This window comes from Corvus cornix, chromosome 11 (assembly GCF_000738735.6).
Source record: "Corvus cornix cornix isolate S_Up_H32 chromosome 11, ASM73873v5, whole genome shotgun sequence".
In the NCBI taxonomy this organism is placed as follows: domain Eukaryota; kingdom Metazoa; phylum Chordata; class Aves; order Passeriformes; family Corvidae; genus Corvus; species Corvus cornix.
Window position 1 is genome coordinate 7,026,049 of NC_046341.1, and position 25,200 is coordinate 7,051,248.

At 54.8% G+C, this 25,200-nt stretch overlaps 3 protein-coding genes across 7 annotated transcripts; 1 reads left to right on the forward strand and 2 right to left on the reverse strand.

The window, feature by feature from the left end:
- Positions 1 to 38: 38 nt before the first annotated feature.
- CTRL (chymotrypsin like) lies at positions 39 to 2,173 on the reverse strand. The gene is made up of 7 exons (XM_010403442.3): positions 2,107 to 2,173; positions 1,856 to 1,959; positions 1,630 to 1,709; positions 1,309 to 1,390; positions 1,027 to 1,207; positions 489 to 622; positions 39 to 256 (listed from the first exon to the last, which is right to left on the reverse strand). Exons 1-7 carry the CDS (start codon positions 2,156 to 2,158, stop codon positions 95 to 97), a joined length of 795 nt encoding a protein of 264 aa, XP_010401744.1. The 5' UTR covers positions 2,159 to 2,173; the 3' UTR covers positions 39 to 94.
- An 878-nt stretch (positions 2,174 to 3,051) lies between these two features.
- On the reverse strand, positions 3,052 to 11,891 carry EXOC3L1 (exocyst complex component 3 like 1). 3 transcript variants are annotated; one of them, XM_039558290.1, is made up of 13 exons: positions 11,628 to 11,889; positions 10,508 to 10,668; positions 9,316 to 9,535; positions 8,362 to 9,022; positions 8,059 to 8,176; positions 7,757 to 7,882; positions 7,538 to 7,638; positions 7,022 to 7,132; positions 6,778 to 6,907; positions 5,668 to 5,790; positions 5,199 to 5,354; positions 4,758 to 4,882; positions 3,052 to 4,322 (listed from the first exon to the last, which is right to left on the reverse strand). In XM_039558290.1, exons 1-13 carry the CDS (start codon positions 11,668 to 11,670, stop codon positions 4,136 to 4,138), a joined length of 2,262 nt encoding a protein of 753 aa, XP_039414224.1. In that variant the 5' UTR covers positions 11,671 to 11,889; the 3' UTR covers positions 3,052 to 4,135. The 3 variants fall into 3 exon arrangements, with proteins under 3 accessions (XP_039414224.1, XP_039414225.1, XP_039414226.1); XM_039558291.1 differs by lacking the exon at positions 5,668 to 5,790 and having other exon boundaries at positions 11,628 to 11,891; XM_039558292.1 differs by lacking the exon at positions 9,316 to 9,535.
- Positions 11,892 to 12,718: 827 nt separating this feature from the next.
- Positions 12,719 to 25,137, forward strand: E2F4 (E2F transcription factor 4). Of its 3 annotated transcripts, XM_039558312.1 has the most exons (10): positions 12,719 to 12,915; positions 14,778 to 14,887; positions 15,365 to 15,526; positions 15,993 to 16,036; positions 18,728 to 18,789; positions 18,923 to 19,208; positions 19,642 to 19,806; positions 20,921 to 20,968; positions 22,520 to 22,564; positions 22,856 to 25,137. In XM_039558312.1, exons 1-10 carry the CDS (start codon positions 12,733 to 12,735, stop codon positions 22,969 to 22,971), a joined length of 1,221 nt encoding a protein of 406 aa, XP_039414246.1. In that variant the 5' UTR covers positions 12,719 to 12,732; the 3' UTR covers positions 22,972 to 25,137. The 3 variants fall into 3 exon arrangements, with proteins under 3 accessions (XP_039414246.1, XP_039414247.1, XP_039414248.1); XM_039558313.1 differs by lacking the exon at positions 20,921 to 20,968; XM_039558314.1 differs by lacking the exons at positions 20,921 to 20,968; positions 22,520 to 22,564; positions 22,856 to 25,137 and adding an exon at positions 20,279 to 20,914.
- The last annotated feature ends 63 nt before the right edge of the window (positions 25,138 to 25,200 follow it).

A 25,200-nucleotide genomic window follows, 5' to 3' on the forward strand; every position in this document is an offset into this window, starting at 1 on the left:
CATCACAAGAAGAAAGGAGCCAGAGGCAGTGCTTGGCACAAGCAAATGCTGATGCTTTATTAATCCCAGTGAAGGGATCACGCTGGCAGCACCTTTAGCCCTGAGCAACGATGGTGTTGATCCAGTTACGGAACTGGCTGACACGAGTGTACATGGCCGGCGTGTTGGTGTTGCAGTTGGAGGTTCCCCAGGAGACGATGCCAATCAACATCCAGCCATTCCCACTCTGGTATACCAGAGGTCCGCCAGAATCACCCTGCAGAGAAGATTCCTGCTTAGCACTCCTGGTACATGCTCCAAACTGGTCCCTGCCACCTGGTCCCCTGTGCACAGCCAGGTGCTGTAGTTTAAGTATCTGGCTCCGTAAGTGCAAGACCCCATGTACCCTGCTCCTCCACCCTCCCTGTGGTGCAATGGGAGCTCAGCAAGATCCCACATATCCTCTTCCTCCTCCACCCACGCTGTGCAGCAGAAGCTCAGCTCCTTACCTGGCAGGAGGAGGCACCAGCCCCACCAGCGCAGATCATGGCACTGGTGATGCGGTTGCCCCAGTACTGCATGCACCGGCTCTGGGAGATCAGGGGCACGGTCACCTGCTGCAGGACTGTTGCCAGGGCTTGGGCTAGGGGAAAGAAGCACCGTTAGATCACCTCGGTGTCTGTGGGTCTCCTGGAGAGCACACAGGTGCCCTGGGCAAGCTTCCACGGGTGCTCCTGAACGCATGGGTGCTGCCATACAAAGTGTCTTCCTCCTCTGTGCCAACAAACCCCTTCTTCCCTGGGATCACCTCGTGCAGGCTGCCCCGAGAAAGGGCAGGCTTGTGCCTGTGCACAGTCATCCCTGGGTTACACACACACCCACGCCCATCTGCACATTGGTACATGTTCAGACAGGGTTACTCCACTGCCCAGCTCCACCCTTCCCACACATACAGGAGATGTCACCCCCACAGGCACCCCTGGACCCTCAGAACCCCCAGGAAGAACAGCAACTACACAGCCCTCCCTGAAGCTGCAGCTTACGTACAGTTGGGGTTGGTGCGTCCCCAGCCGGTGGTGACAGCCCAGGCGTTGGTGGGCAGAACCAGGTTGGCAGGGGCCAGGCAGATGGTGGACACACGGGATCCCAGCTGGGCGGGCGTGGACAGCCTCAGCAGGGTGATGTCGTTGTTCATGGTGTTGGGGTTCCAGCCGGGGTTGGTGATGGCCTGCAGAGAGAGAAACGCCACAGCTCTTCATCCCTGCCCTGTGGGAGCAGCTGCAGTGCAGAGCTGCAGCCCCGACCCAGGACCGCATCCGCCTGGCTCACCCTGGACACAGTCTTCACTTGAACGGCCTCGGCATTGGAAGCAAGGCTATATTCCCCGAGGACGACAACGTGGGCATTCGGGCTGCAAGAGGTAAGAGAGAGTCAGGGGCATGTGTCCAGCCAGCACCCCAGGTGGGAGCAGCACTGGGGGCAGCCCTGGGCATGAGGAACCCAAGGGAAGCCACCATGGGGACAACTGGGGAGGAAGCCCTGGGTTGCTCAGGCCTTTGGGGCTGACCCAAGTGCCACCCAGAGATGCTCAACATGCTCTGAGCCCCTGCCAGTGGCACCAGCGTGGGCTGACCAGGCACTGCTCCTTACTTGAAATTGCAGTGAGCAGCTGTGACGACCCAGTACTGGCTGATCAAGGAGCCGCCGCAGAAGTGGGATCCTGTGCGGGTCTGGGGAAGGAAGAGAGAAGAGGAGCTGGGTGGCCTGAGCACCCCCAAGCTGGGGACAGGCAGAGGTCCCCCTGGTGCCCAACTGTGGCTGTGCCGTGCCAGCACGGTGCTTAGGGCAGTGCCCAGGGAGCGGGACAGTGCTGTACCTGCAGGGACACCTGCCAGGGCCATGAGCCGGGTACAGCGTTCTGCCCGTTGACAATCCTCTCACTGTAGGCCACCGAGGGACTGACGGCGGGCACCCCGCAGCCTGCAGGAGAGGCACAGGGGCATAAGGGTGACCCAAAAGCTCAGGACTCATATCTGGGGACTGTGCTGGTGTGGGTGGCTCTGTGTCACCCTGTCCAGCATCCTGCTGCACCCTGAGGACCTTCCCACACCCATGGGCAGCATTTACCTGAGACGGCGCTGGCAAGGGCCAGGCAGGCAACTACCCACAGGAACACCATCCTGAAAGGAGACAGGCTGAACCCTTGGGGACCACGAGCTTTATAGCAGCCAGGGAGCCATGTGGCTCATAGCTTGCCAGGCTAAGGTCCCCCAGTGGCCTTGTGCCAGCTGTGGGCAGCAGTGAGGGGCCAAGCCTGGCACAAACACGGACGTGGGAAGGTACTGTCAAAAGACACCTGGGGGGCTTAGGCTTTTGCTGTCACGAGTTGTGTTAGTTCTGCAGCCTGGGGAGCTGGAGCGGGAGAGCACCACAGGGCTGTGATGGAGGGCACAGGGGGCTGGTTGTGAGCACACAGCTGGGGTAGCAGTGGGGCTGGACATGCTGGGATGGACAGAAGTGCCTGGGGTGGGAGGTCATCCCATGCTCAGACTTGTTTCAGATCTGTTGGCACTAGAGCTGTTTTTCCACATGGCCATGAAGTCCTGGCCTGGAGCAGCACTGGTCCCAGCTGGATGTTCCCAGGGCTCAGGGCCACCCTTTGAACCATGTCCTGGTGTGGGTGAACAAGTCCCAGAGCCAGGGGGGCAGGTGGGGAGGGCAGACATCTTCCCAGGCAGGTGGGAGCTGTGGCCAGCTGGGCAAGCACACCATGAGCCCCAGGGAGGACAGTGGGCCCCTCCCCAGGCTGAGGTTGAGCCCTTCACTGAGCATTGCAGCCACCCGACCCTCCCCCAGGTCTGGGGAGCATTCAGCCCCCTCTGTCCTGGACATGGGTATGTAGTGTCTGCATCATCCCCCGTGTCCTGGGTGATTTCCTGGGCTGGCACAGGGTGCAGGGAGCCAGCTCTGGGGTGATGCTGAACACGGGGATGGATCCCTCCCTCTCTGTGCCACCCACATACCCTGATCCCTGCCCCAACCCTCCAGGGAGCAGAGCCTGGACACTGGGGAGCGAGTGCAGAACTCAGGCTTTTATTTCCAGCAGTGGTACCATGCAAGGACAGTGGGATGTGGCCCATCCCAGGGCGGGAAGCATGGCAGAGCATGGAGGTCTCCCGGGCCACTGCAGGGGCTGGGCACAAGGGTGTAGGCAGAGACACAGACTGCTCCTGATCTTCATACAGCACCTGGGAGGACATGGCCAAAGGCCAGGCAGCAGCAGAGGATGGAGGGAGAGCCAGTGCTCAGGGTGGTGCTGCCCATCACAGAGGAACCTTGGAGCAGGACAACACACCAGGCACAACCATGCTCTCCATGCAGCTTGAGAGCCTCCAGCTCCAGTCTTGTCTTGGATGCTGGCAAATGAGCAAGAGCCAGAAGTCTGTCAGGTCAGCAGGAACTCAGAGCAGTCCCTTTGTGCCAGCAGGGATAGGGCTGATGGCACTGTCCAGGGTGGGGACACCACCTTGTGCCCTTCTCCTCCACATCCGTGAGCCACGATGAGCTGGCTCAGCTGCTCCCCACCGGCCATGCAGGGCCCAGCCCGGTGGAGCAGCAACACCCAACCTTAGGCTGAGCCCAGAGGACATCTCATGGCTGAAACCCTCCTGCCAGCCTGGTCGCAGCAAGGCTTCAGTCTGCCTCGGAGTTGGAATGGTTAACAGCCTGCACAGCCAGGACACACTGGCTCAGGGGGCTGTCTGGAGACTTGGAGAAACCCAAACATCCCTGCAGCCCATGGAGACATGAATTTGCCCCAGCTGCAGGTTCCTGTCCATTCTGCAACTCTTCTTTCTCCTGCAGGCAATGGGCCAGGCCTGAGCAGCCCTCAGTCACTGTCCCAGCAGGCCAGCAAAATAACTACAGGTTGGATTTCCCCCAGTCCAGGTATCCCAGGACTGGTGCTTGCAGGGAACAGTCTTCTCATGGGGCAAGACTGGGGGAGGATGGCCTTTATCCAGACCGTCCCCAACACAGGACAAGGTGCTGTGTGTAGGGGATGCCGTGTGTCACCTCCATTCTCACCACGTATAGCTGCAGAGCTGCCCCTCACGGCCCCACCCTGGGACCAGCAGGGCACCAGTGCCAGGCAGGGTCAGGCACACTTGCCCTTGCGAAGGCAGAAGGGCAGCTCTGGCACAGGGACCAGGATGGTGCTGAAGATGGGCCGGTAGCCCTCGGGCAGGACCTGGGGGTGCTGAGCCATCATTTCCAGCACCACGTGCCGCACTTCCTTGGAGACGTCACCGCGGATATCCAGCAAGGTGGAGATGTGCTCATCGCTGGGCAGAGAGCCAGAGGTGAGCCTGGGCACTGCTTGTGTCCTGCAAACCTCCCCCCATCCAGAGAAGCCAAGGCCAGGGGAAAACTGGTACTTTGCACCAGGCAAAGTAGCATTTTCTTGAAAACAGTCCCCAAAAACTTTTGAATTTGGTTTTGACATTTCCATTGGTGTTTTCTCACTTTTTACAGTTTGTTTGGCCACCAAATATAGATGTGTGTATGCCACAGCAGAACTGCTTTTTTCTTTACACCTTTGCCACTGGGACTTTTCAAGAACCCCTCAAATCTGGAGCATGGGAAAATGAAATCTCAGGGAGAAGGGGGTAAAGGCTCAGGTTTCTGCCTGCTCTGTTGTGTCACCTCACGGGGTGCAGCCCAAGACTGGCTCTCCAGGAGAGACTCACACCAGCCCCTCCTGCAGAGAGGGGCCTTACCTGACGTCAGGGTACTTGGTGATGAAGCCCACCACCTCCAGGCTGAGTAGAGCTGGGTCTTTGAGGCTGATCAGCTCTCGAAGGGCAAAAACAGCCTCCAGGCTCTGCTGGCTCCGGTCCAGGCCCTGGGAGGGAAAGCAGCCAGGTGTGAGACCCAGAGGAGGTCACTGCCGTGGCTGGTGAGACACAGCTGCATCTGCAGTGCCCACGTGGGCACCTGATCCCCTGCAGCTGGTGTCTTCCCACTCAGCGTGTCCCACCCATCAGGGGCTGCTGGGCAGGGTGACGGTCCCCAGAGTCCCTAATCCAGCCAGTTCTTCCCATATTGGCCTTACAACCACCCAGGTGTAACAGCCCCATTTGCTCGTGGGCTGTGGGCTGGAGGGGAGCAGGAGGGTGAGGCGATGCTCCCTTGCCGTGGCGCACCCAGGCCCCTCTCACCAGGCCACGGAAGAGCTCCCGGAGCTGCGTGGCGTCCTGCAGCAGGCGCTGGCACAGCTGGCCCCGCTCCTCCCGGCTCTTGCACACCATCTTCCTCTGCAGGAGTGCCCGCAGGTACTGGCTCGCCACCAGGAGCTCGGTCTCCGCCAGCAGGAGCTGGGAGGGGACAGTTGTTAGCGCTGGCATTGCCTGGGTGTCAGAACCCAGCTCCCCAGGGAAAGGCAGAGGGGAGCAGGGCTGGACACAACACCAAGCCATGGGAACAACCTGCCGGGAAGCCTCCTGACCGAAGGGACAGAGAAACAGCTGGATTTGGGGGAAGCCCTGAACACCTCCGTGTGGCGGTGCTCTCTGGACTGCTCCAGAGGACATGGGACGGGGCTCTCCGGCATTCCCGTCATCCTGCACCCCAGCACGGCCCCCAGCTGCCCAGCTGTCCCTCAGACAAGCAGCCGTTCGAAGGAGGTACCGTGCACACGGGTTTCCTGACGCGGGAGAAGTCCTTTGCATACTTGTCAATCACTTCACACATGCTGCCGACGAGCTGGGACCCGGAGAGCCACTTGCGGGAAGGCAGCTGCAGGCAGAGGGGCTGCAGGGAGCAGAGGAGCAGTGTCTGTGCCCGGCATCATCGCACAGCTGCCAGCTCAGGGCAGCACGACACCCACAGCTGCTGCCTGCCAGCACGGACACTTTGCCTTGCAAAGCCCCCAAGCCCCTGCTGCCAGCCAAAACTCAGTGTAAACACGGAAGAGTGGTTTAGGTTAGGAATTTACGGAAACACTGGGGCCCGTCCCTCCCTGACACCCTGAGAGCCTCATTTTGGGGCTTTATCTGGGTCCTGATGCACACCTGAGGTGTGGGCAACAAGCTGCTTCTCACACACTTGCTTTTGGCCTGTCCTGCTGTGATTTTATTTTTAATTTCCACTCCTCATCACTTCCCTTGTCCAGACATAACACGTTTTTTGATTTCCTACTCCCTCCCTGCTGTCCTTGCCTGTCTTCCTGCTTACAGGCACATGCTCCCTCTGTCTCTGCTGGGGCCACTGCCGCCTGCAAGATCTTCACCCTTTGGCTCTTCCTTTGTTTTCATGGCATTCAAGCCCTAAATAGTAATGTTGTTAATTATTTCAGGTTTTTGGTCCAGACTCCAGGAAAGCTAAATTTGACTACACTGGCAGGAAACGACTCAGGCAGTTGCACATGGATTCGTATCCTCCACACAGACTTTGCTGCTTTCCAGCTGGTTTTCTGCCATGGAACAGCCAGAAGAAGGAGTGTGAGGCAGCCTGGGGGGGGGCTGTGGCTCCTGGTCTCTGTCTGCTAGTGATTTGGGGGCCATGAGCCATCTGCCCCAGCGATACAGGGCGGTGCTGTTGGCGACAGACATCGGGTGGTTTATCGAGGTCTGGGGGACAGGCTGGCAGAGATGTCTGCAGGGTGATAGCAGGGTACAGAGTACATGGCAGGGACCCTGAGCAGGAATAAACTCGAGCCTGGGGTGTTGCAATAGGGCTGCTCTTGCTGGGTTCAGCTTTGTTGCAGCCCTGGCAGGCTCAGGTGCTGGACCAACATACCTGCAGGTCCAGGAGCAGTTCCTCCAGCAGCAGCTGGGTGGCTTTCTTCTGCATCCTGTCTAGAGCAGCCTGGAGGGATGTGGGGACTTCTCTGCAGGCAGTGTTGGAGTGCAGGGAGGAGACAGAATTGCTAGGAGAGAGAAGAGAGAGTACAGGTAGCCTGGGAAGCATAGTGGGAACACTGGCCCCAGGGAGGAGGGGGGTGGGTGTTGCTACAAGAGCTACCAGGTGCTGGTGCAGGTACCTGAGAGCCAGGTTGTTGTTGAGCACGGCCAGCAGGTAGGAGATGTAGTACTTGGGAACAGCCCGGTCCTGCTGGTGCTCCTTCCCGCACTGCACCAGGGCTTCCCGCAGGCTGCAACACAGCGAGGCAGCCGTGACGGGCAGGCAGAGCCCCAGGTGTCCCACCACAGGGACCTGGCCCTGGGATGCTCCCTGGGGGCACGTGGACCTCCCACAACCCTCCCAGCTCACTTGGCTCCTTTTGGATCCTGCCACCAGGTTGGAGAGTGACAGGTTGTTGGGAAGGGTGGGACAGTGGGATCCATTCTGGATCCCCTTGGGAGGGCTCAGCAGTATGTGGGGCAGCAGGCCCTGAGAGCTGAAGCCCCCAAAGGCATGGGTAGACAGACTGCTGAGCCTTCTGTGACCTGGATGAGCATGGGGTACCCCACAGCAGATCTCCACCACCAGCCTGTGATGCTTGGCCATGGGCCCAGGGTCTGTGAGGGTGGACAGGGATGTGAGGGACTCCACTGACCGGCCCAGGAATGCCTCAAGCTCCTCCAAGGCCATGTTGTAGATCTTCTGCTGCAGAGAGTCAGTGATCAAGGAAGCCACCTGAATGTTCTCATTCAGCATCTGCAGCAGGAGAGGAGAGTGGAGGTGATTCAGGGAGAGCCTGCAGGCCACAGACTCCTTTTTGGGAGGTTTCAGCATGGTCGTGGCCCCATCTGTACCCACGTTCTTGGGGACCCACCTGCATGACAATGGCAGGCAAGGCTGACTGAAAGAAGCCCTGATGGTCTGTCTCAGGTTCCTCTTCCCTGAACCATTCCTTGAACTCCACCTCCAGGGTCCTCTGCATCCACTCGAACACGCTAGCCTGTGGGACGAACACCCACCACAGGCAGCCCAAGAAGCCAAGTACAGACTCCCTTGAGACCCAACACAGCACAGCAGCGAGTCCTGGGCCTCATCCCAGGCTCGTGGTCTGCAGCTACTGTCAGAGCAGATGCTTGGCTCAGTGGGAGTCACTGGGTCCCCATCCTGCTCACTTACCTTGACTTTCATCACGTATCTCCTCTCTGTCTGATCCACAAGCTCAGAGGACATTAGGGGACCCAGAGCAGAAACATCCACTTCTGGGAGGAGGTCAGGGTGACCCATCATCTCTGGGCTGGAGGGCAGAGGTGGGGCAGGGCTGGGAAGGCCTGTTCTCCAGGAGTTCCTACCTGTCCCTCTGCCCTCCTGGTGGTCATCCCCTGGCAGCCAGAGACACTCTCCCAACCCATCCATGAGCCGGTGAACAACCCAGCTCTCCACAACATGCCCCACTTGGTTGGTGCCGGGGCTGGTGCTGACCTGTGGTACACACGGAGCGCCCACTCAAGGATGAGGAAGAGTCCCTGTTTGTCCAGGTCCTCCTGCAGGATCTCCTGGAGGTGGCTGGTGAGGGCCTGGTGGTAGGTGGCAGTGCAGACGCTGAGGATGTTGTAGTGAGCTGGGACGCACTGGACCATCAGGTCCTTCACCACGCACAGCTCAGACACGATGTCCTTCTGCAGCGCTGCCAGGTGCCTGGCCAGCCCCGGCCCTTCAGCATCCATGCGGGGAGCATGGAAATGGGCTCCTGTGATGGTGTCCTGGAGGACCTGGTAGAACTTCTGCCTCCAGCCCTTTGGGCGGCCAGGGGGCAGGAAGGTGGCCTCCAAGAGCAGAGTATCATCTATCTTCTCCTCCCGCTCGATGATCCTCACAGCGGTGACAAAGAGAACGGGGTCCTCGCGCACCAGCTGCAGGCTGCTGCCCACAATGTCCCACAGCTGCTTGGCCAGGCTCTCATTGAGCTCCTGCAGGCCACTGAAGTAGGACAGCACAGTTGCCTGGGCACTGGAGAGCCCGCGGAGGTGCAGCTGGGAGAGGATGTCATCCCGGAGTTGCTCCACCATCATGAGCTCCACGTGGGCCTCCAAGAGATGCTGCCCATGGAGCAGCTGCAGGATATGGGAAAAAACCTCGTGGACTGTGGGAGAAGGAGGAGAGATGCCAGCACTGAGTGTGGAGATGAAGGGGGTTTGCACCAGGGCCATAGATGCAGGTTATCAAGGAGATGGTGAAGGGAAAGGTCTGGGGCTCTGGGAACACCATTGGATCAGGCCCTGGGGAAGCAGGGATATATCTCCATCCACCCAACTGGCAAAGCCCGAGTCACCTGCTCAGGCTTTATCACCAGCCCTGCACAGAGCCTGGGATTGGACTGAAGTTTTCCCCTGTGCTTTCCAGCCCAAATTGACCAGGACTGGGCCAGTGCCTTACCCGAGAAGATCTGGGGCAGCACCTGGACCACCGAGGCCAGCTGCACATGCTCCTCCATCAGCTCCCTCATCTGCTGGAGGCCCTGGAAGTGGTCTGCACTGTCGAGCAGGGCCCACCGTGCAGCCCCCAGATCCTGGCACACGCTCTGCACCTCCTGGGCCGCCGACCGCAGCTGCTCCAGCCCTGTGCTTACCCCCTCCAGGTAGGACTGGACAGTTGACTGGGGAGCAGAAAAGGATGGAGGGGCAGTGGAGCAGTTCCAGAAGGCAGGAGGACTCCTCACCGTTTGCCCCAGCCCTGCATGGTCTGTGTTGCAGGCACTCTCCCAGCCCCACATAGTCCAATGCGAGCAGTAATCAGATGTCTCTTAAAAGATTACTTTGTTTCTGCAAAAGAGCAGTGGGTCACAGGCCCCCATGCACCCCCAAGGCATGAAGGACCTCAGTGGCCATATAAACCCTCCTCCCAAATGGAGTGCCATCTTTTCCAGCCCTGCAGTGGCACTGGCACGTCTCCATGCCCTATCCACTAATTTAACTCCCTGCTTCTGCTGCCAAGAATCACCAGAAGCAAGTTGCTTTGCCTCCTGGACAATTCACCCAGAGTCAGGGTAGGAGAAACCATCTCTAAAATTATCAGGAGAAAGTTGTGGTGCTCCAACAAATTGGGTCCTGAGGTTAATAATCCCTTGGGTCATACAAAAGGGGAGGTGGGTGAGGAGGGAGGTGTGCAGGGGGACTGGGACAGCCCTTACAAATGTGTAGAGATGGAGTTTCCCCTGTGGGGACCCATGGATGGGGACAGGTTGGAGCTCTGTGCCTCCTCCCAGCCGTGGGGAAAGGCAGCCTTTGGTGCTGGGACAGGGCAGTGATGGGCTGCGCTGAGTCCTGCACATGGAATGTGCTGAACCCCCCATGTGTTTTATTTTGAAGGATGGTCAGAGACACAGAAGACTCCTTTTAACACTTCAGACACTGCCTGGGGGTAAGGCAGAGAGTGAGGGGTGGGTTACCAGATCTTCTCCCCCCAATAATTACACTTTACCCACCAAGCACCAGCCAAAGGAAAAGATTTTGCCAAAAGAGGACACAAAGGGGATTCATGGTGCAAGAGGGAACCCTGACTGGGATCCCTGCCTGAGGAGGGGGTGTGGCTGCAAGTGTCCATGGGATGGGCTGTGGCAAACACACACCTTCAGCCGGGACTGGATGGAGCTGTTCCTCTGCGTCTCTCGTCTCCGGTAATGCCCGAGCCCCTCCAGTTTCTCGGGGCGGTAAAACACCCCTGAAGCCCATTTCAGAGCAGCTCCTCTCGCCAGCTTCTCAGCCTTCTCTGCTTCCGGCCACTCCTCATCTGGGGATGCAGCCAGGGGTCAGTAAGCACAACGAAGTGGGGCAGGAAGGGCCCCTGAGGCCAGAGGCAGGAAGCTGGCCGCCAGTGGACTTCCAAGCACACACAGACGTGGGAAGCTGGGCAGCATGGCACCAAGAGGGGGTCCTTCTGCAAGGGCCCCCCAAGATGCCACCACCACGGCCTGGGGCTGTCACAGCAGCTGTGGCACCAAGAAGGCTGCCCTGGGGAGCTGTGACTCAGCCTGCCAGCTCAGATTGTCCCCAGGCTGAGCGCACATCCCCGCTGCTCCCCCAAACACAATGCTAGGTTGTCTGAGGAGGTCTGATGTCACTTGGGAAGCTGTCAGCAGGGTTGAGACTCCAGCAGTGAGTCAGCAGGAGGGATGGGGAGATGGCAGCTCTCGCAGGAAGGAGAGCCAGGCTAAGGTGAGGATGGGAGGCTCCTGGTCTCTCCAAAGCACCCACGCAGCTGTGTCCCCCTTGACACATGGTCCGAAGCCATGCCAAAGAGCTCCTGGCCACAGTGGAGGGCTGAGAACCAGCACAGTTACCACACACCAGTCCGGTCCCCAGTGCGTGGTTTCATCATTACCCCATCCCATCCCCACCCACTCCCTGCAGCCCCGCGGGGATGTCACCTAGAGCCAAGCCGGGCTCCTGCTCTGCTGGGGAGTCACTGGCAGCCTTGGGGACCAGGGGATTAGGGAGGAGGACAGCAGCTTTGAGGATAAGATGTGCGGTGAGCAGTACTGCCCCGGCGCAGGTATTACCATCAGGAAGCACCGCCAAGCTTCCACCCCGCAAGGACTCAAGGCACCAGCCCCGGCACATGGAAAAGGTCCAGGGGGTGGAGGGGGTGGTGAGGCAAAGGGCAGGGGAATCCCCAAAATGTACTGCAAGCAGCAGCATCCCCTTCCCTGCCCAGCTCGCCGGCTCCCCGGGGCGCATCATCCCCGTTACCTCTGGGGCTGGCGGCGCGCTCGTCCTCCGCAGACATGCCCATGGTGTCCAGGCTGTGCGGAGCTGCGGGGCCAGGGCAGGGCTGCGGAGGAAGCCGGCTGCCGTTTCCTCAGCCGGAGCAGCCGCGCTCCTCAGGGCCTCATTGTGTTCCCGCAGCCGCGCTCAGGACGTCAGGAACGGGGGGCGGAGGGGAGGGGGGACACAGGAAGGCACCGCGACAGCCGGAGGTCTGGGGAGTAGAAATCACGGAATCACAGGATCATTTAGGTCGGAAAAGCCCTCGAAGATCATCGAGTACCAACCGTTAACCCAGCACTGCCAAACCCACCACTAAACCACGTTCCTGAGTGACACATCCACACGCTTTTTGAACACATCCAGGGATGGTGACTTCACCACTGCCCTGGGCAACATTTTCCAGTGCTTGACCATCCTTTTAATGAAAAAAATTCCCCCAATATCCAATTTAACCCTCTCCTGATGCAACTTGAGCCCGTTTCTTTTCGTTCTGGAGATCACACCCTGCCTGCCCTCACCGGCACACCCCGTTCTCCGGACACTCAGCCCTGTCCGTGCCCGCAGCGCTGTCCCCTCGCACCCGGCTTGGCTCGGGGAGGACAGCGGGGTGTCAGACCCCAGCCCATCCACAGTGCGAGCCCAATCGAGGCGGGATCAGCCGGGAAGTGGTGCGCTGTGCCAGCCTGACCCGAAGGCGAGAGCGCGGGGATGGACCCTCCATGACTGCGGGTGGACCTGGAGATGTGTCTCTTCCCCGGGCACAGGCTGGAGGATTCCCCCGGCACTGGGTGTGCTGGAGCAGCAAACCGCCCCTGTCACCCAGGCGCTGCGAGCTGGGTGCATGGCTGAGGTTTGGCTTTGGTACCACAGGGCGGGGATTTGACTCTGACACCGCAGGACGGCGAGGGGATGGACGCACCCCTGCCTTTTACCCGGGGGACCCCCAAACCGACGGGGCTGAGGAGACCCCGGAGCAAGGCGGAACACCTCCCTACTCCCGGGAGGCGGTGGGGGGGAGTCCCCCGTCCCCGCCCCGCCGCCGTCCCCGCCCCGGAGGTTCCCGGGGAGCCCCGCGGCCCGGAAGCGGATGCGCGGCCCCGGAGCCGGCGGCGGCGGCGGGCAGATGGCGGAGTGCGGGGCGCAGCCCCCCGGGGGTGGCAGCGGGGCTGCGGGCGCGCCCAGCCGGCACGAGAAGAGCCTGGGGCTGCTGACCACCAAGTTCGTGTCGCTGCTGCAGGAGGCCAAGGACGGCGTGCTCGACCTCAAGCTGGTGCGGGGGCAGCCGGCGGGGGGCGAGGGCTCCGCCGCCCCGGGGATGGGCTCGGAGGGAGCGGCCGCCGGGGGAGCGGGGCTCCGGCGGGACCGGTCCTCCGGCGGCTGGAGCAGGTTTGGAAGGGGAAGAACGGGGACACGGCAGCGCTCGGTGCAGCAGGTGGTTTAGATTGGATACCAGGAAAAATTTCTTCATGGAAAGAGTGGCCAGGCAGTGGTGGAACGGCTGCCTAGGGCAGCGGTGGAGTCACCGTCCCTGGAAGTGTTCAAAAGGCGTGTGAATGTGGTGCTTAGGAACATGGTTTAGTGGTGGGGTTTAATGGTTGGGATCCGTGATCCTGGAGGGCTTTTCCAGCCGTACTGATCCTCTGTTTCTAGGTGCAGGGAAAGCGGGGTCGCTGGGAGTGCGGCAGAGCTGCCGGCCGTGCTCAGCGGCTCTGCACCGGCCGCCCTCACACCCCCTCTTGCTCTTCCTTCCCAGCCCTTCTCCCCACCCCGTCGGTCTGTCCCCGGCACTTTTCTTTCCCCAGGACCTTGCCAGACATTGCAGGTGTTTGTGTGCTTCAGTCGCAAACCCGTTTGACCACCTTGTTCTCTTCTGTGTTCTTACCCTGCATTTGATCACTACTGGCACCATAATGATCCGGCCCTGCAAAGCCTCAGACACCTATAGAAACACATACCTATAGTAAACCATTCCTACAGCACTTAAACCCTTCCGGCACGCACCAGGAAGGGGAGTGTGGTCAGCGCCACCTGCCAGAGGTTGTCCCCGATGCCTTTAGGCAGTGGAGAAGTGCTCTGTGAATGCAGCTTGCTTCTGCGTTTTTAAGATCTTCACCTAGAGGAGGTAACTCTGTGCCATGTACAGTACTCAATCCCAGGCCTTTCCTATAAGGAAAGTTCCTTTGCTATGGTTTATAGAAGCACCTTTTATGTGGACACGTGTGTGAGTGTGCTCTGACCCTTTGCAGGCAGCAGACAAGTGCCAGAAAGCTCTAACAATGCAGGACTGGAGGGATTTCCTGGCTCCATGCCTGTACCAAGTTTTTGTCTCTGGATTTGTCGATATCTTCCTGCTTCAAATGTCCATTAAGTGGATTCATGTTGGTCAGTGTGACTTGTGTGGCGTAGAGTCTCCAAAGTCCTGGCCTGGTGGGTGACAGGGACACGATTCTTGTGCTGACCTGCTCTGTCTGCACTGCCACTGACACTGTTGGTCCTGGCTGTGCACACATTAACTCTTGCTGGTGCCAGGTTGCCGTGTGGCAGTGGAAACGGTGCCATTCCTCGAGTCCTGAAACCTGAGAGGAGAAGGGTCGTGTGAGCAAGGCAGGGAAGCCCCATGCTCATGTTTACTCTCCACCTGGAATTGCATCTTTCAAACAGAGGAATCTCTTGAAAATATGTTGATTCTTAGTCAAGTGGCATCAGATCAGCTTTAGAAAAGAACTTTTGAATGTTGACTTCGCTGAAGCATTGCCCAGACAGCTCCCAGCATTCCCCTTCCCATCTCCATCTCTTTTACCCTGAGGCAGCACTGACTTTTTAGGCTGCTGAACTACTGTTTCCTAGTACTGGAAACACTGCTTTGCTACTGGAGAATGGTGATTTTGGGATCCACTGCAAGCATGATGGCTGGAATTTGGTTTGTGTTTAGTGGGGTAAGAAAGAAAGAAGAATGAGTGACTTCTTCTCATGGTCTTATGAGATCAAGAACATGACTGTGTAACTTGAAGTGCTGGAACAGGGGAGGTATGAGATGGGGAGCAAAGTACTTGGCCAGGAGTTAATCTGACAGGCAGGAAGGAGCTAAACATGACTTAGAGTTTGGAATTAAGCATCTTAACCTTTTTGCAGGCTGCGGATACCTTGGCTGTGCGACAGAAGCGACGGATCTACGATATCACGAATGTCCTGGAAGGCATCGGGTTGATTGAGAAGAAGTCCAAGAACAGTATCCAGTGGAAGTGAGTGGCAGAGATGGTCTAAATCGTTCACAGGTCCCTTCTAGTGCAGGTTTAAGTGATAGTGGGGTTAAAATGCCCAGTGCAGAGGAAGGTTCCTCAGTGGTCCATGCTCATGCTTCCCCCAGCTGGGCTGTGCTGATGGCACAGTGAGGAAAGCTGAAGTACGTGTGGTGTGTCTCTTACAGCAAAGCTGTTAGTTTGATACAAACTAAATATTTGCACTGCCTTGGGCTAGAAAAGATGTCTGTCATGGCATTGGAGGTGGGGAAGAGTCCTGCTAGACTGTGGGAAGTAGAAAGATGTACCAAACATTGCTGTGCTGAGAGGTAGGGATCTAGAGCAGCTACAGACAGGGCTTTCCAGGCAATCTGGCCTTGATGTTTCACAGGGGTGGGAATAAGAGGCTGGCAGAGAGGTTGGGGTTGGTCTGGATGCCTCCAGAGGCTGATGCATCTCACCCATTTCTGCTTTGCCCAGGGGGGTGGGTCCTGGCTGCAACACACGTGAAATAGCTCACAAACTGATCGAGCTGAAGGCAGACATAGAGGACCTGGAGCAGCGGGAACAGGAGCTGGAGCAGCAGAAGATGTGGGTTCAGCAGAGCATCAAAAATGTTACAGAAGACATGCAGAACAGTCGATATCCTTTGTGTGAACTGATGGCTCTGTCTCCGTGTTCGCTTGCTGGGCTGGGTGGGTGCTGACCTGTTGCTGCTGGAGAAGCTCCACCAAAAGAGTCAAAAGGCAGCACCTGGGTTTGAAATTAGGGTAACTGTCCAGCCTGGAAACCTGCTTTTTTCTGCATCCAGCTGCTCCTCTGGCTTTTGGAAGTAAAAAACACAGTAATGTTTACCACAGTGAGAAAAGTGCTTCTTTCTGAGTCACAGGTGCCACTTTCTTGAGCGCAGAGCAGCTCCTGTGGCTTAACTATCTCAGAATGTCAGCTCTGACAAGCTGGAGCTTGCAGACCTCACCTGCAGACCACTTCAGAGTGTGGCATGGAGACCCTTCTGGAATGGTGTTCCTTGTGCTCAGGAAGGAAACACCAGGTGTCCTTAGAGCTGTCTGTGCAGGAAGCTGCAGCCTTTCTCCTTAACCTTGGGAACATTAGCATATGTGACACATGAAGATATCTGCAAGTGCTTCACAGGTGAGGAAGTGGTGCCCTATTGTAAAGATGTGATGCTGCAGTCCTGTCAGTCTGTCCCAGCTGCTCTCCTTCCTCCAAGAAAGAGTGGGCAGCAGACTGTGGGCTGTCCAACAGCATCAAGTGAAATGTAATGTCAGCTCTGATGCTGTCCTGGGTTTGTGTACCACTGAGTTCTAGCTTTCTTGTCACCATCAGAGGGGACAGACAATATCTTTTACTTGTGTTTAAAGGAACAGAGGTGCTGTTCCTAAGGAAGTCTTCTTGCTGGGTTTCTCTGTGGGGGTATGTGTATTATGTTAGAAGCCCTTAATTTTAAGGGCTTGGGTGGGCAATTTTCTAATGACAGGAAACAAATTTTACTGCACAGTAGAAACCGTGGTGTAAGCAGGGAAATAGTATTAAAGGTGGTCTCTCAGCTACATCATTCCCCCTGCCAACAACGCAGGAGGGAGACAGTGGAGGACAGAAGGGAATGCACCACTTTCTCTGCCCTTCCTTTATTCCTAAAGTTGGGGGGGCTTGTATAAAAAGCCCTGTATTCTGTCTCTGGGCAAAAGTGAAGAAAACCCACAGGAGTCTTTGTTTCTTCTGTTGCCACTTTTAATGATAGATGTAAGACCAGATTAATGCCTGGTGGCCAGCATGCAGTGAGGCAGCCTCAGTACATGAGCTGCTCTTCCCAGCTATAGTGGTGCAGAGTCGCAGCTCCTTTCTGCTTCAGCGGGTGCCTGACCTCTCCTGACCTGGCAACCTGCATCTGCTTGCTTGCTGCAGAGATTGAAGCTGCTTATCCTGGCTGCCCCCAGTCATGCATAATCTCCCCTGTGTCTGGCTCTCCTCATCTCCTCCAAGCACTTTTCTTGCCCTGCCCTTCACCAGCCCCTCTGTTTGCCATTGTTACCTTTGTGCTTTCCTCGTTCACCAGCCTTTACACTGCTCAAGTTCCCACTGGTGTAACGGCTGCATCACCACTCCCTTGGCTTTACTGTTTCTTCTGGTTGAAGCTGCACTTTTGGGGGCAGGGATTGTGTTTTCAGTTTGACAGAGCTGCGGGCCAGATCACTCACAACAGTCTGGAAGAGTTTACTGGAGACCAGCAGACAGCTCATTGCTTGGCTGGTTGAGTGTTTTGCATTTCATTGCACCTGGTTTTTGTAAACTGGTTTGTGTCTGAGGTCAGACCTCACCAAAACATGCAGAGATTAGATCTTACTGAAGGCAGGTGTCAATTCCCTCTAGAATGGAGGCTTCATCTGTGGTTTTCCATTGCCTGTCCTGTTTTCCTATATGAATATGCCTTACATGACTCTTCTTCCTCTCCTGAACACCTGAGCTGTACAGAGGTTCTTCGTTGGACCTCTTCTGTTCTCAAACTGTGGTGCAGGCTGAATTTCAGCTCTTGGTTTTTCTACCTGACTATTGAACTTGCTTGCTCCAAGATTTCCACTCTTGGACTCTTGTCAAATAGGGATTAATTAAAAAAAGAAAAAAGAGAAGTAAGAATATGTGAGGTTTTAGTGACTGGGAAACATAATTTTCCCATCTGTTGCTGTGATGCATTTTGCACTTGCAGATTCAAAAAGGAAGTGGAAACCTAGTGTGTGCTGTTCTGTACAAGTATTTGGGACGTATTTTTCAAAGGAGATACAAACCCAGCACCTGTCTTTGAAACTAACAGATCTTACAGCTTGAGCTGATGTCTTTGAGCTTTATTATGCATTTTTAATGTCTTTTACGTTTTTCTTAAGTGTAGATTTGTTAAGCAAGTCCCATCCAATTGACAAATCCCATGTTATTTTTAATCCCTTTACCTTTTGCTGATCTGACCTTTGATTGCCTGCCTGAAATTAAGGGATGTGCTTTTCTGCTGTCCACTCTCGTCACTCTGGGGATCTTCTGTATTAATTACCAAGTGAAACTTTCTGCAGAATACTGGGGTACTGTGAATATTAACCACACTAAAGCTTAAACATTCAAAGTGAAAGCTGCAAGCTGCTTGATCTAAATATGTCAGATATTCACAGCTCTGGTATTTCTCTGTTCATGTTTCTCTAAACCCAGGTACGGGCTGGGAGCTGCTCTCCTGTGACTGTTGAGTTATTAGGGTGCAGGTCTTAAGGGGCTGCAGAACTTGGAAAGGAAGGATGCTGTCAGCTTGGCTTCCAGCCCCACACGTGCTGGGCTCTGTGGAGGGTCCACTACAACTAACACCAGGCAGCTCTGGACGATAGAGACTGTGGAGTGTTGATTTCAGGTGTTGGGACACCAGCCTGAGGTTGGCAGCCTGGCTTTGAGCCTGGTCCAGCCCCATCTCTCTGCTGGCAGTGCAGCTCTTTTGTTTCTAATTCACATCTAAAAGTTTGTGACAGCAGAATGAAGGATACTTCCCTTAGGATTCAGATGTTCTTAAGAGTGAATTTAAGCCAGTTCTTCTGAGGAAAAGAGATTAGTCTTGATAAAGACACTGCTGAAAAACTTCAGGGTTGCATTAGGGGAAGCTTTGCAGGTTCTTTGTGCCCTGGGCCGTTGGCACATTAGGAACTGTATGATGTGCTTGGGGTGTAGATGTCTTCCTTCCATGGAAGATTGCCAGGAGAGGGGGGGTGGGGTTTGAGGCGCGGCTCTTCATCAGTGCTTAATTAACATCACAACAACTTGCGCCAGGAGCCCTGACTGGTTCTGTTTTCACAGGAGACACCCTCCTTGTGATTCGTGCCCCATCTGGCACACGTTTGGAGGTTCCCATCCCTGAGGTGAGTGATAAATCCATGGGCAGAGTGCAGGGGCTCTGTGTGTGTGCATGTATGCTTTGCCCGTGGAAAACTGATGTTCTATTTGGAAACGGTTTTTAAGGTATGTCCGTGTTTTGCTTTTGACTTTTCTCAGGGCCTAAATGGACAGAAGAAATACCAGATCCACCTGAAGAGTACAAGTGGTCCCATTGATGTTCTCCTAGTAAACAAAGATACTTGGAGCTCTCCTCCTGTCGTACTCCCTGTCCCTCCCCCTGAAGACCTCATTCAGTGCCAGGCAGCTGCACCCTCCAAACCACAAATCCCACCACTCGCCCACTTCCAGGAGGCCTCTGTTCCCAGCAGCACCCAGCCCTCCACACCAACACCCACCAGCACTCAGGACCATGGCCCTCCCACACAGAAAAATGCAGGCACAGGTGAGAGGGAGCTATAGAAGGCAGAAGCAGGCTGGTGGCTGGCAGAGGAGGGTACATTCCTTGGCCCCGTTGGGGCTGGCACTGCTGGATGTGCAGCGTTGAGGGCTCCTGGCAAAGGGGCATCACTGCCTTTGCTGCTACTCTTCCTTTGGCCGTGGTTAGTGGGACTGGCTGTGCTCAGAGAAATCAGGCACTTGACTTCAGGGGGTAGTGCCAGCCTGTAGGAGCACCTGGAGGAGAGAAGCTGATCGTGCAGGTTCACTGATCAGCAGAAAATACGTCCAGATATGGACGTGGAGGAAAGCAGGAAAGCTTCTCCCTGTGCAGCTGCTTGTACCTGGCCAGCACTGCCAGTGAGGGCTGAGTCTGTGCCACAGCTGCCTCGGGGCTGGTGGGAGATGACATTCCTGGGTGTGTCTGTGGCTGTTTCCAGAGTGCGATGTCCCGGCGGCAGAGTCCAAGGGCAGTGGTGACTTCGAGGGCCAGCCAGCGGCGTTGGACACACAGCTGCTGCAGTCCTCAGCCTCGCTGGACAGCAGCTCTGTCTTGCCCAGCACCTCTACCTCCTTTGAGCCCATCAAACCTGACCCCACAGGAAGTGAGTATGCTGCTTGTTTCATGTGTCACTCCAAAATCCTGCTGCTGGGAGTGAGGGAAAGGCTGCTGGGCCTGGAGGAAGGAGCTGAACTCCATTCTGCCTTTGCTGTCAGCCAGGGTCTGCAAAGGATGAGTAGGCATTTCCCTGTGAGGCTGCCAGGAAACACAGTGACGAGGTGACTGTGTCTTGTCTAGTGTCCTGCTGCTTTCTGTGACATGAGTACTAGAAAATCTGCAAGGGACACCCGCATGACACATGTCTCTGCTGTTACATGTAGGGTTATTCCCTTTCAGTCCTTTCTGTAGAGTAAGGTCCTGTCTTTGAGACTGTGTGAAGCTATAGAATTTTCAGCCACCACTGAGAGCACCTTTGTAACTCAGGGGGAGTTTTCTGTATTAGGAGAGCTCTTGTCTCACTTTCCCTCTTTTACCCAGGAATACTTCATCTGTCTTTAGTGATCTTGTGTTCTTAGTGATCTTGCAGTATGTATTTGGGGAGCTCCTTGATGTGCTTTTAAAAAGGAACACTGGAGCTTTATGCCAGGAAATGGCAGGCTGGCCCAAGGAGAGAAAAGCATCCTCTAGGTAAGCCACACTGCTGGAATGTTTTGAAGCCAAACTTCCCTGCAGAAACACTTAAGGTTAGGTTATGGTTGGAAGAAGAAATCTTACTTAAATGCAGCTCACACAGTGCTTTGTTCACTTCTGCTGCTGGCATGTCTCAGAGAAGCATGAGCTGTCTGTCTGGAGTCATCTTGGTTGTGGAATTAGGCCTTGGATGTGCATATATCTTATCACTGTGCCTCTCCAAAGGCATGTCCTCATCCTACACAAGGTAATCGAGGCAGTGTACCGGGTGAGGTTTACAGACACAGCTGCTGACTGTGATAACATGTTCATGTCCCAGGGCTCCTACAAGTTTATTTTAAAGTAGTGGAGCTTCAGTGTTTTGTTGCTTGTCATTGCAGCAGAAATATCTGACACAGACTGTGGGAGCAGAATTTCTGGATGATTTGGGTGTGTAAGGAGCAAGTAGGTTTGTGGGTGATTCTGCTGTAAAGCATTTCAGACTCTTCATGTAATGATCCAAACCATCTGGTTTGTTGTATTTGCAGTACTGGAACTTCCCAAAGAGCTGTCAGAGATGTTTGATCCAATGAGAGGTACGTTCATTCCCTGACCACAGCTTTTTTCTGTGCCCATCTATCCACAGAAAAGGGACAATTTGTTTGATTCGCTCCCTTTTGGATTATTTTGTGGATGTGGTTTTGTAAGGTGCTTGTGGTCATTGGTGGCTGCTGGCCCTCTACTAAAGAGTAGTTAGGCACTCTTAAAATTACTAGTTTCTGTATGTATTTTTATGTCTCCATGTTTCCAGCAACCTCTGCTAGATCTTGCCTGCAGCACACCAGCGAGGGCTTTCCTGTCCCCATGCCGACACTAATCCGTGGTCGGTCTTCCCATGCTCCTTCAGCTTGTCAACACTATGGAAAAGAAAAATCCCTGTTAAGTCTTGTTTCAGCTTTAGCCTGCCCAAGGCTAATCCAAGCAAATAATCTGGGGAGATAGTGTTCTCTCTTCAAAATACTTCTCAGTGGTGGTGGTGGAGGAGCTGGTAATTTTGAAGCGGTAGGGGAGGGAGATGCTGTTACTTGTGTTTGGAGTTCTGACTCTGCCTCTTCCTCTCACCAAGGAATGTCTGTGGGTTGCTGCCTAATGGTGGGACAGACTCTGGGTTAAGGGCAGAAGAGGTGAAGGAATTTGGTTTGACATAAACCTAAACTGGGAAATTTTTTATCAGTACATTTATTTCTCTTCACTGCTGGCAGAATCCTTTGTAGCCCCACAGCCAGGCAGGGCCAAGTACACCCAAGCACTTCAGTGGTGGTCACAGGAGAAGTACAACAGCTGTCCCTAGTTGGGTGCTCTAGCAGATGCTTTGTGAAGGTGCTGCCTTTGGGTAGAAATCCCCACAGACCCAAACACAGACCCGTGTGAGTCTCCAATCTGTGTGCTCTTAGCCCTGGGCTCCACAGTCAGCCCGGAGAAAATCCTTCCTCCTTGCCCAGCACCTCTGCTGCAGATAGTGGATGAAGTCTTGATGATGTCAAAGTACGTCTGCAGAGTAAGTTTGAGTTCACAATGTGAGACATAAACTTCTGCAAAGGCCCAGCCATGTAGAAGATCCAACTTACCCAAAGTAACTCTACTGTGTCACTGTGTGGACGCTATTGTAAAGGAGATGTTTGCTGTCTATGGTAAAGTATGTGGTTTTATGGAGTATTCTTCCCAGTTTGGAGGGGGAAGATAAAAGATCCAGGAGCAAAGGACAAAACAGAGTCAACAGCTACAGAGGCAAAACTCAGGACTGGAAAAGAGCAGCACTACAGAGCTCAGAGGAACGGTCCTTGCAGCATGCTCCAAGCAGCCTTTCTCATCCCTGTGTGATCCTGGTAATGCTGCCCTGGCACTGGCAGCTGCTTTAAGGCTATGCAGTTTAAGCCACAGGAGCTTGAGCTCTCCCATAGTGTTTTGTGCTGGAATTACTTTTACTACATGGTTTTATCTCTCTTAAGTGCAAGCTTCCTTTCACTGCCTGCTGCACATGCTGTGCCTTAGCCAGAGAAGGGATAACAAGGGTGGGGAAAGTGAGGAACTACTCAGGAGCAGACCAGGAGAGTAGAGTTTTACTATCATGCTTGTCTCTTCCCCAGAATGTGTGAACTCTGAGCTGCTGGAAGAGCTGATGTCATCTGAAGGTGAGTCTCTGAGTCTCCTGTCATGGCATGGTCTTCCCAGGAGGAAGACCATGCTGTGTGACTTCCCCCAGCTGGCAGCCTTGTGACTGCAGACTCACCCTCATCTTTTATGGGTTCTGGACACAGACTCTGTTCTCACTGTCCTGCCAGTCCCTGAGAGAGGTGTGAGAGCCAGGAGTCTCTTCAGTTCTGCAAATGTGAGGTGGCTGCTCTGCTCAGTGCCATTGGCAGCTCTCAGCTGGGGTGGGAGTGCTGAGTTTTGTAACCAACCCTGGGCTTCTCTTTCCCCAGTGTTTGCTCCCTTGCTCCGCCTCTCCCCTCCACCTGGAGATCATGACTACATCTATAACCTGGATGAGAGTGAAGGTGTCTGTGACCTCTTTGATGTGCCTGTCCTCAACCTCTGACTTCTCAGTGCGGCTGTGAGCTCCGCAAACACGGACTGTTTTGTAACTCTTTGGAAAGTGTCTATTTTTGGATTCCTTTTGTGCTAGAGCTCGATGGCCGAGTAATTCAGAGACGCTCTCAAATGGACTCAGAACCAAGAGATGTGGACTTGCAGGCTGGGAGCCTCCCTATAGTTTGCTTCTTCCTCTGGTGCACGTGCAAGACACACGTGCAAGACACACGTGCAGCTTTCCCCCCCGCACCTCTCCACTGGATCCTGGGCCTCATTCCAAAGGCTCTGTGTTTTGAGTGTTCCCAGTTCACCTGCAGAATTTGCCCACATGCCTCTCTGAGCTTCCTCCAATCTGCATGCCTTGGTTTTTCCTGCACTCCCAGAGGCACTTTGCACCTCCTAGGTACCAGCTGCTACAAGGAGCCCCAATACCACGGTCAGTTCACAAGCCCGGAGGTTGTTAGATAGATTTCTCTGTGTTAGTGGTTCAGATTGGGGCAGTTTTATTTCTGAAAGGCATCCAGAGGAAAAAAAAAAAAGGCACCAAAGTGTCTATTTCTTTCAGTGACTTCAGACCAAGCTAGTATGTTTTACAAAAAGCACTTTTTTAGCCAGCTGTGCCTCCTAGTGGGACTTGGGAGCAGAGCGCTCCTTGTAGGACCCAGGAGTGCTGAGCCTTTCCTTGTTTGTGCATCAGCAGGAATGTTGGATCTGCTTTCACCAGTCTGCTGATGCACAACCCCGGGGACTCCAGCGCCTTGTCCAGCAGCTGTGCTGTTTCTACAGGGCTAAAGCAGAGGTGCCAATGTGGTTTCGTTTTTAATTTTTGGTTTTGCCTGACTGAAGAGATGTTTGAAAGGATAAGACTGCTCCAGCTGGTGCCTGTAAGGTACTCCAGGGACATCAGAGCCTGCTCATATTTGCAAATAGCTGTTTTTTTCCAGCCATTGCAATTGAACCTGCAACTGTCTGAAAGGCGACCAAGCAGTAGCAATTCAGTAGTATTTTGCTGTGACAGTTTATGTAGGTGGTGTCAAAATAGTGAGCTTTTTTTACCCCATTTTCTCTCAAGATCAGGTTTTCTGTATATTTGAATTTGCTCCCTTCGTGCCCATACTCACACTCCCAGTTCCTGATCCTGTGGCAGGTCTTTACCTACTGTGATGCTTTCTCTGCATCATTCTTCCACAAGATTTTCTCATTGCTTTGTAATGGAAGGTCTGTTGTTGGGTTCTTTAGGATCATCAGCTGGTACCAGGCGTGGACCTTGTGCAGCTTAGTTGGAGTAGAAATGCCTTGATGGATTTGTGTTGTATTTTGCAAGCCCCAGCTTTGGGTTCTGGTCAGATCCTGTGAGTGTCTTTAGTTTTGCACATCTTCCTGCCACCACAGTGGAAGCAGCTGCCCTGCCTTTCCTGCTCTGCAAACTGCTGAACAGAGTGTCAGGCCAGGCCATGGCTGGCTGCTGCAGAGAGGGAGCTTCCAGCCATCCACTTAAACAGCTGATGTTTAATTTCTCCGCGTAGCTGCTCACTGCCTGTGACCCACACAACCAGCTGCAGCACCAGCACTAAGGGATGTAAAGTTTGACAAGCCTGCAGAGGTGAGAAGAATATGTGCTTGGGACCTGTGTCCCTGGGGTGGCTCCTCAGGCCCTCTCATTCTGCATGGGACTCCTCCACAAGGACTGTTGGTTGCTGCAGTAACAAAGCACTGGCAGCCTCTTTGGGAAAAGCATGAAGAACTCCCCAGCTAGCAATGGGACACTAGTTTGGCAGCAGGCAGCTGCTGCTGGCAAGACAGCTGAGGTGTGAGATGTGGACTTCCAGCCTGCATGCAGCCAGTCCCTGAACCTTCCCCCCTCCACATGGAAGCTGACCGGAATCACTCAGTCCTGCGTGTTAGCAAGGCTCCGTGGCTTTGGTGTAGCTTGAGTTCTTCGTGTACTGCCTGGCCCTTGCCCTTCTTCCCAGTGTTCATGTTCGCCACCTGTTAGATGACCTCCCGAAAAGGATAACTAGAGAAAAATTTACAGTTGCAAACGAACTTTTGATTCATATATAAAGATTATTTTTATACTTTTTTTTTTTTTGGCAAGGAAAGAAAATTGCCTGTGATATTTGTACAGAGTGTTCTCTGATGTGAATAAACAAAAACTTTCCAGAGTTTCTCACCTTGCCCCAGCCTGTGCCTCCTCTCTGCCCTAGCCCAGGGGATGGGGTTCCCTGGGAGGCGG

Excerpts from the sequence above, each read along its gene's own strand:
- E2F4 (XM_039558312.1), top strand. The coding sequence starts at position 12,733 with ATGCGCGGCCCCGGAGCCGGCGGCGGCGGCGGGCAGATGGCGGAGTGC. Across the intron at positions 14,888-15,364 it reads AAGAACAGTATCCAGTGGAA|GGGGGTGGGTCCTGGCTGCA; the intron begins GTGAGTGGCAGA and ends TGCTTTGCCCAG. Across the intron at positions 19,209-19,641 it reads ACAGAAAAATGCAGGCACAG|AGTGCGATGTCCCGGCGGCA; the intron begins GTGAGAGGGAGC and ends GGCTGTTTCCAG.
- EXOC3L1 (XM_039558290.1), bottom strand. The coding sequence starts at position 11,670 with ATGGGCATGTCTGCGGAGGACGAGCGCGCCGCCAGCCCCAGAG. Across the intron at positions 9,536-10,507 it reads CCATCCAGTCCCGGCTGAAG|TCAACTGTCCAGTCCTACCT; the intron begins GTGTGTGTTTGC and ends TCTGCTCCCCAG. Across the intron at positions 7,133-7,537 it reads CTTGAGGCATTCCTGGGCCG|CCTGCGGGAAGCCCTGGTGC; the intron begins GTCAGTGGAGTC and ends GCTGTGTTGCAG.
- CTRL (XM_010403442.3), bottom strand. The coding sequence starts at position 2,158 with ATGGTGTTCCTGTGGGTAGTTGCCTGCCTGGCCCTTGCCAGCGCCGTC. Across the intron at positions 1,710-1,855 it reads CCTGGCAGGTGTCCCTGCAG|ACCCGCACAGGATCCCACTT; the intron begins GTACAGCACTGT and ends TTCCTTCCCCAG. Across the intron at positions 1,391-1,629 it reads GCTGCTCACTGCAATTTCAA|CCCGAATGCCCACGTTGTCG; the intron begins GTAAGGAGCAGT and ends TACCTCTTGCAG.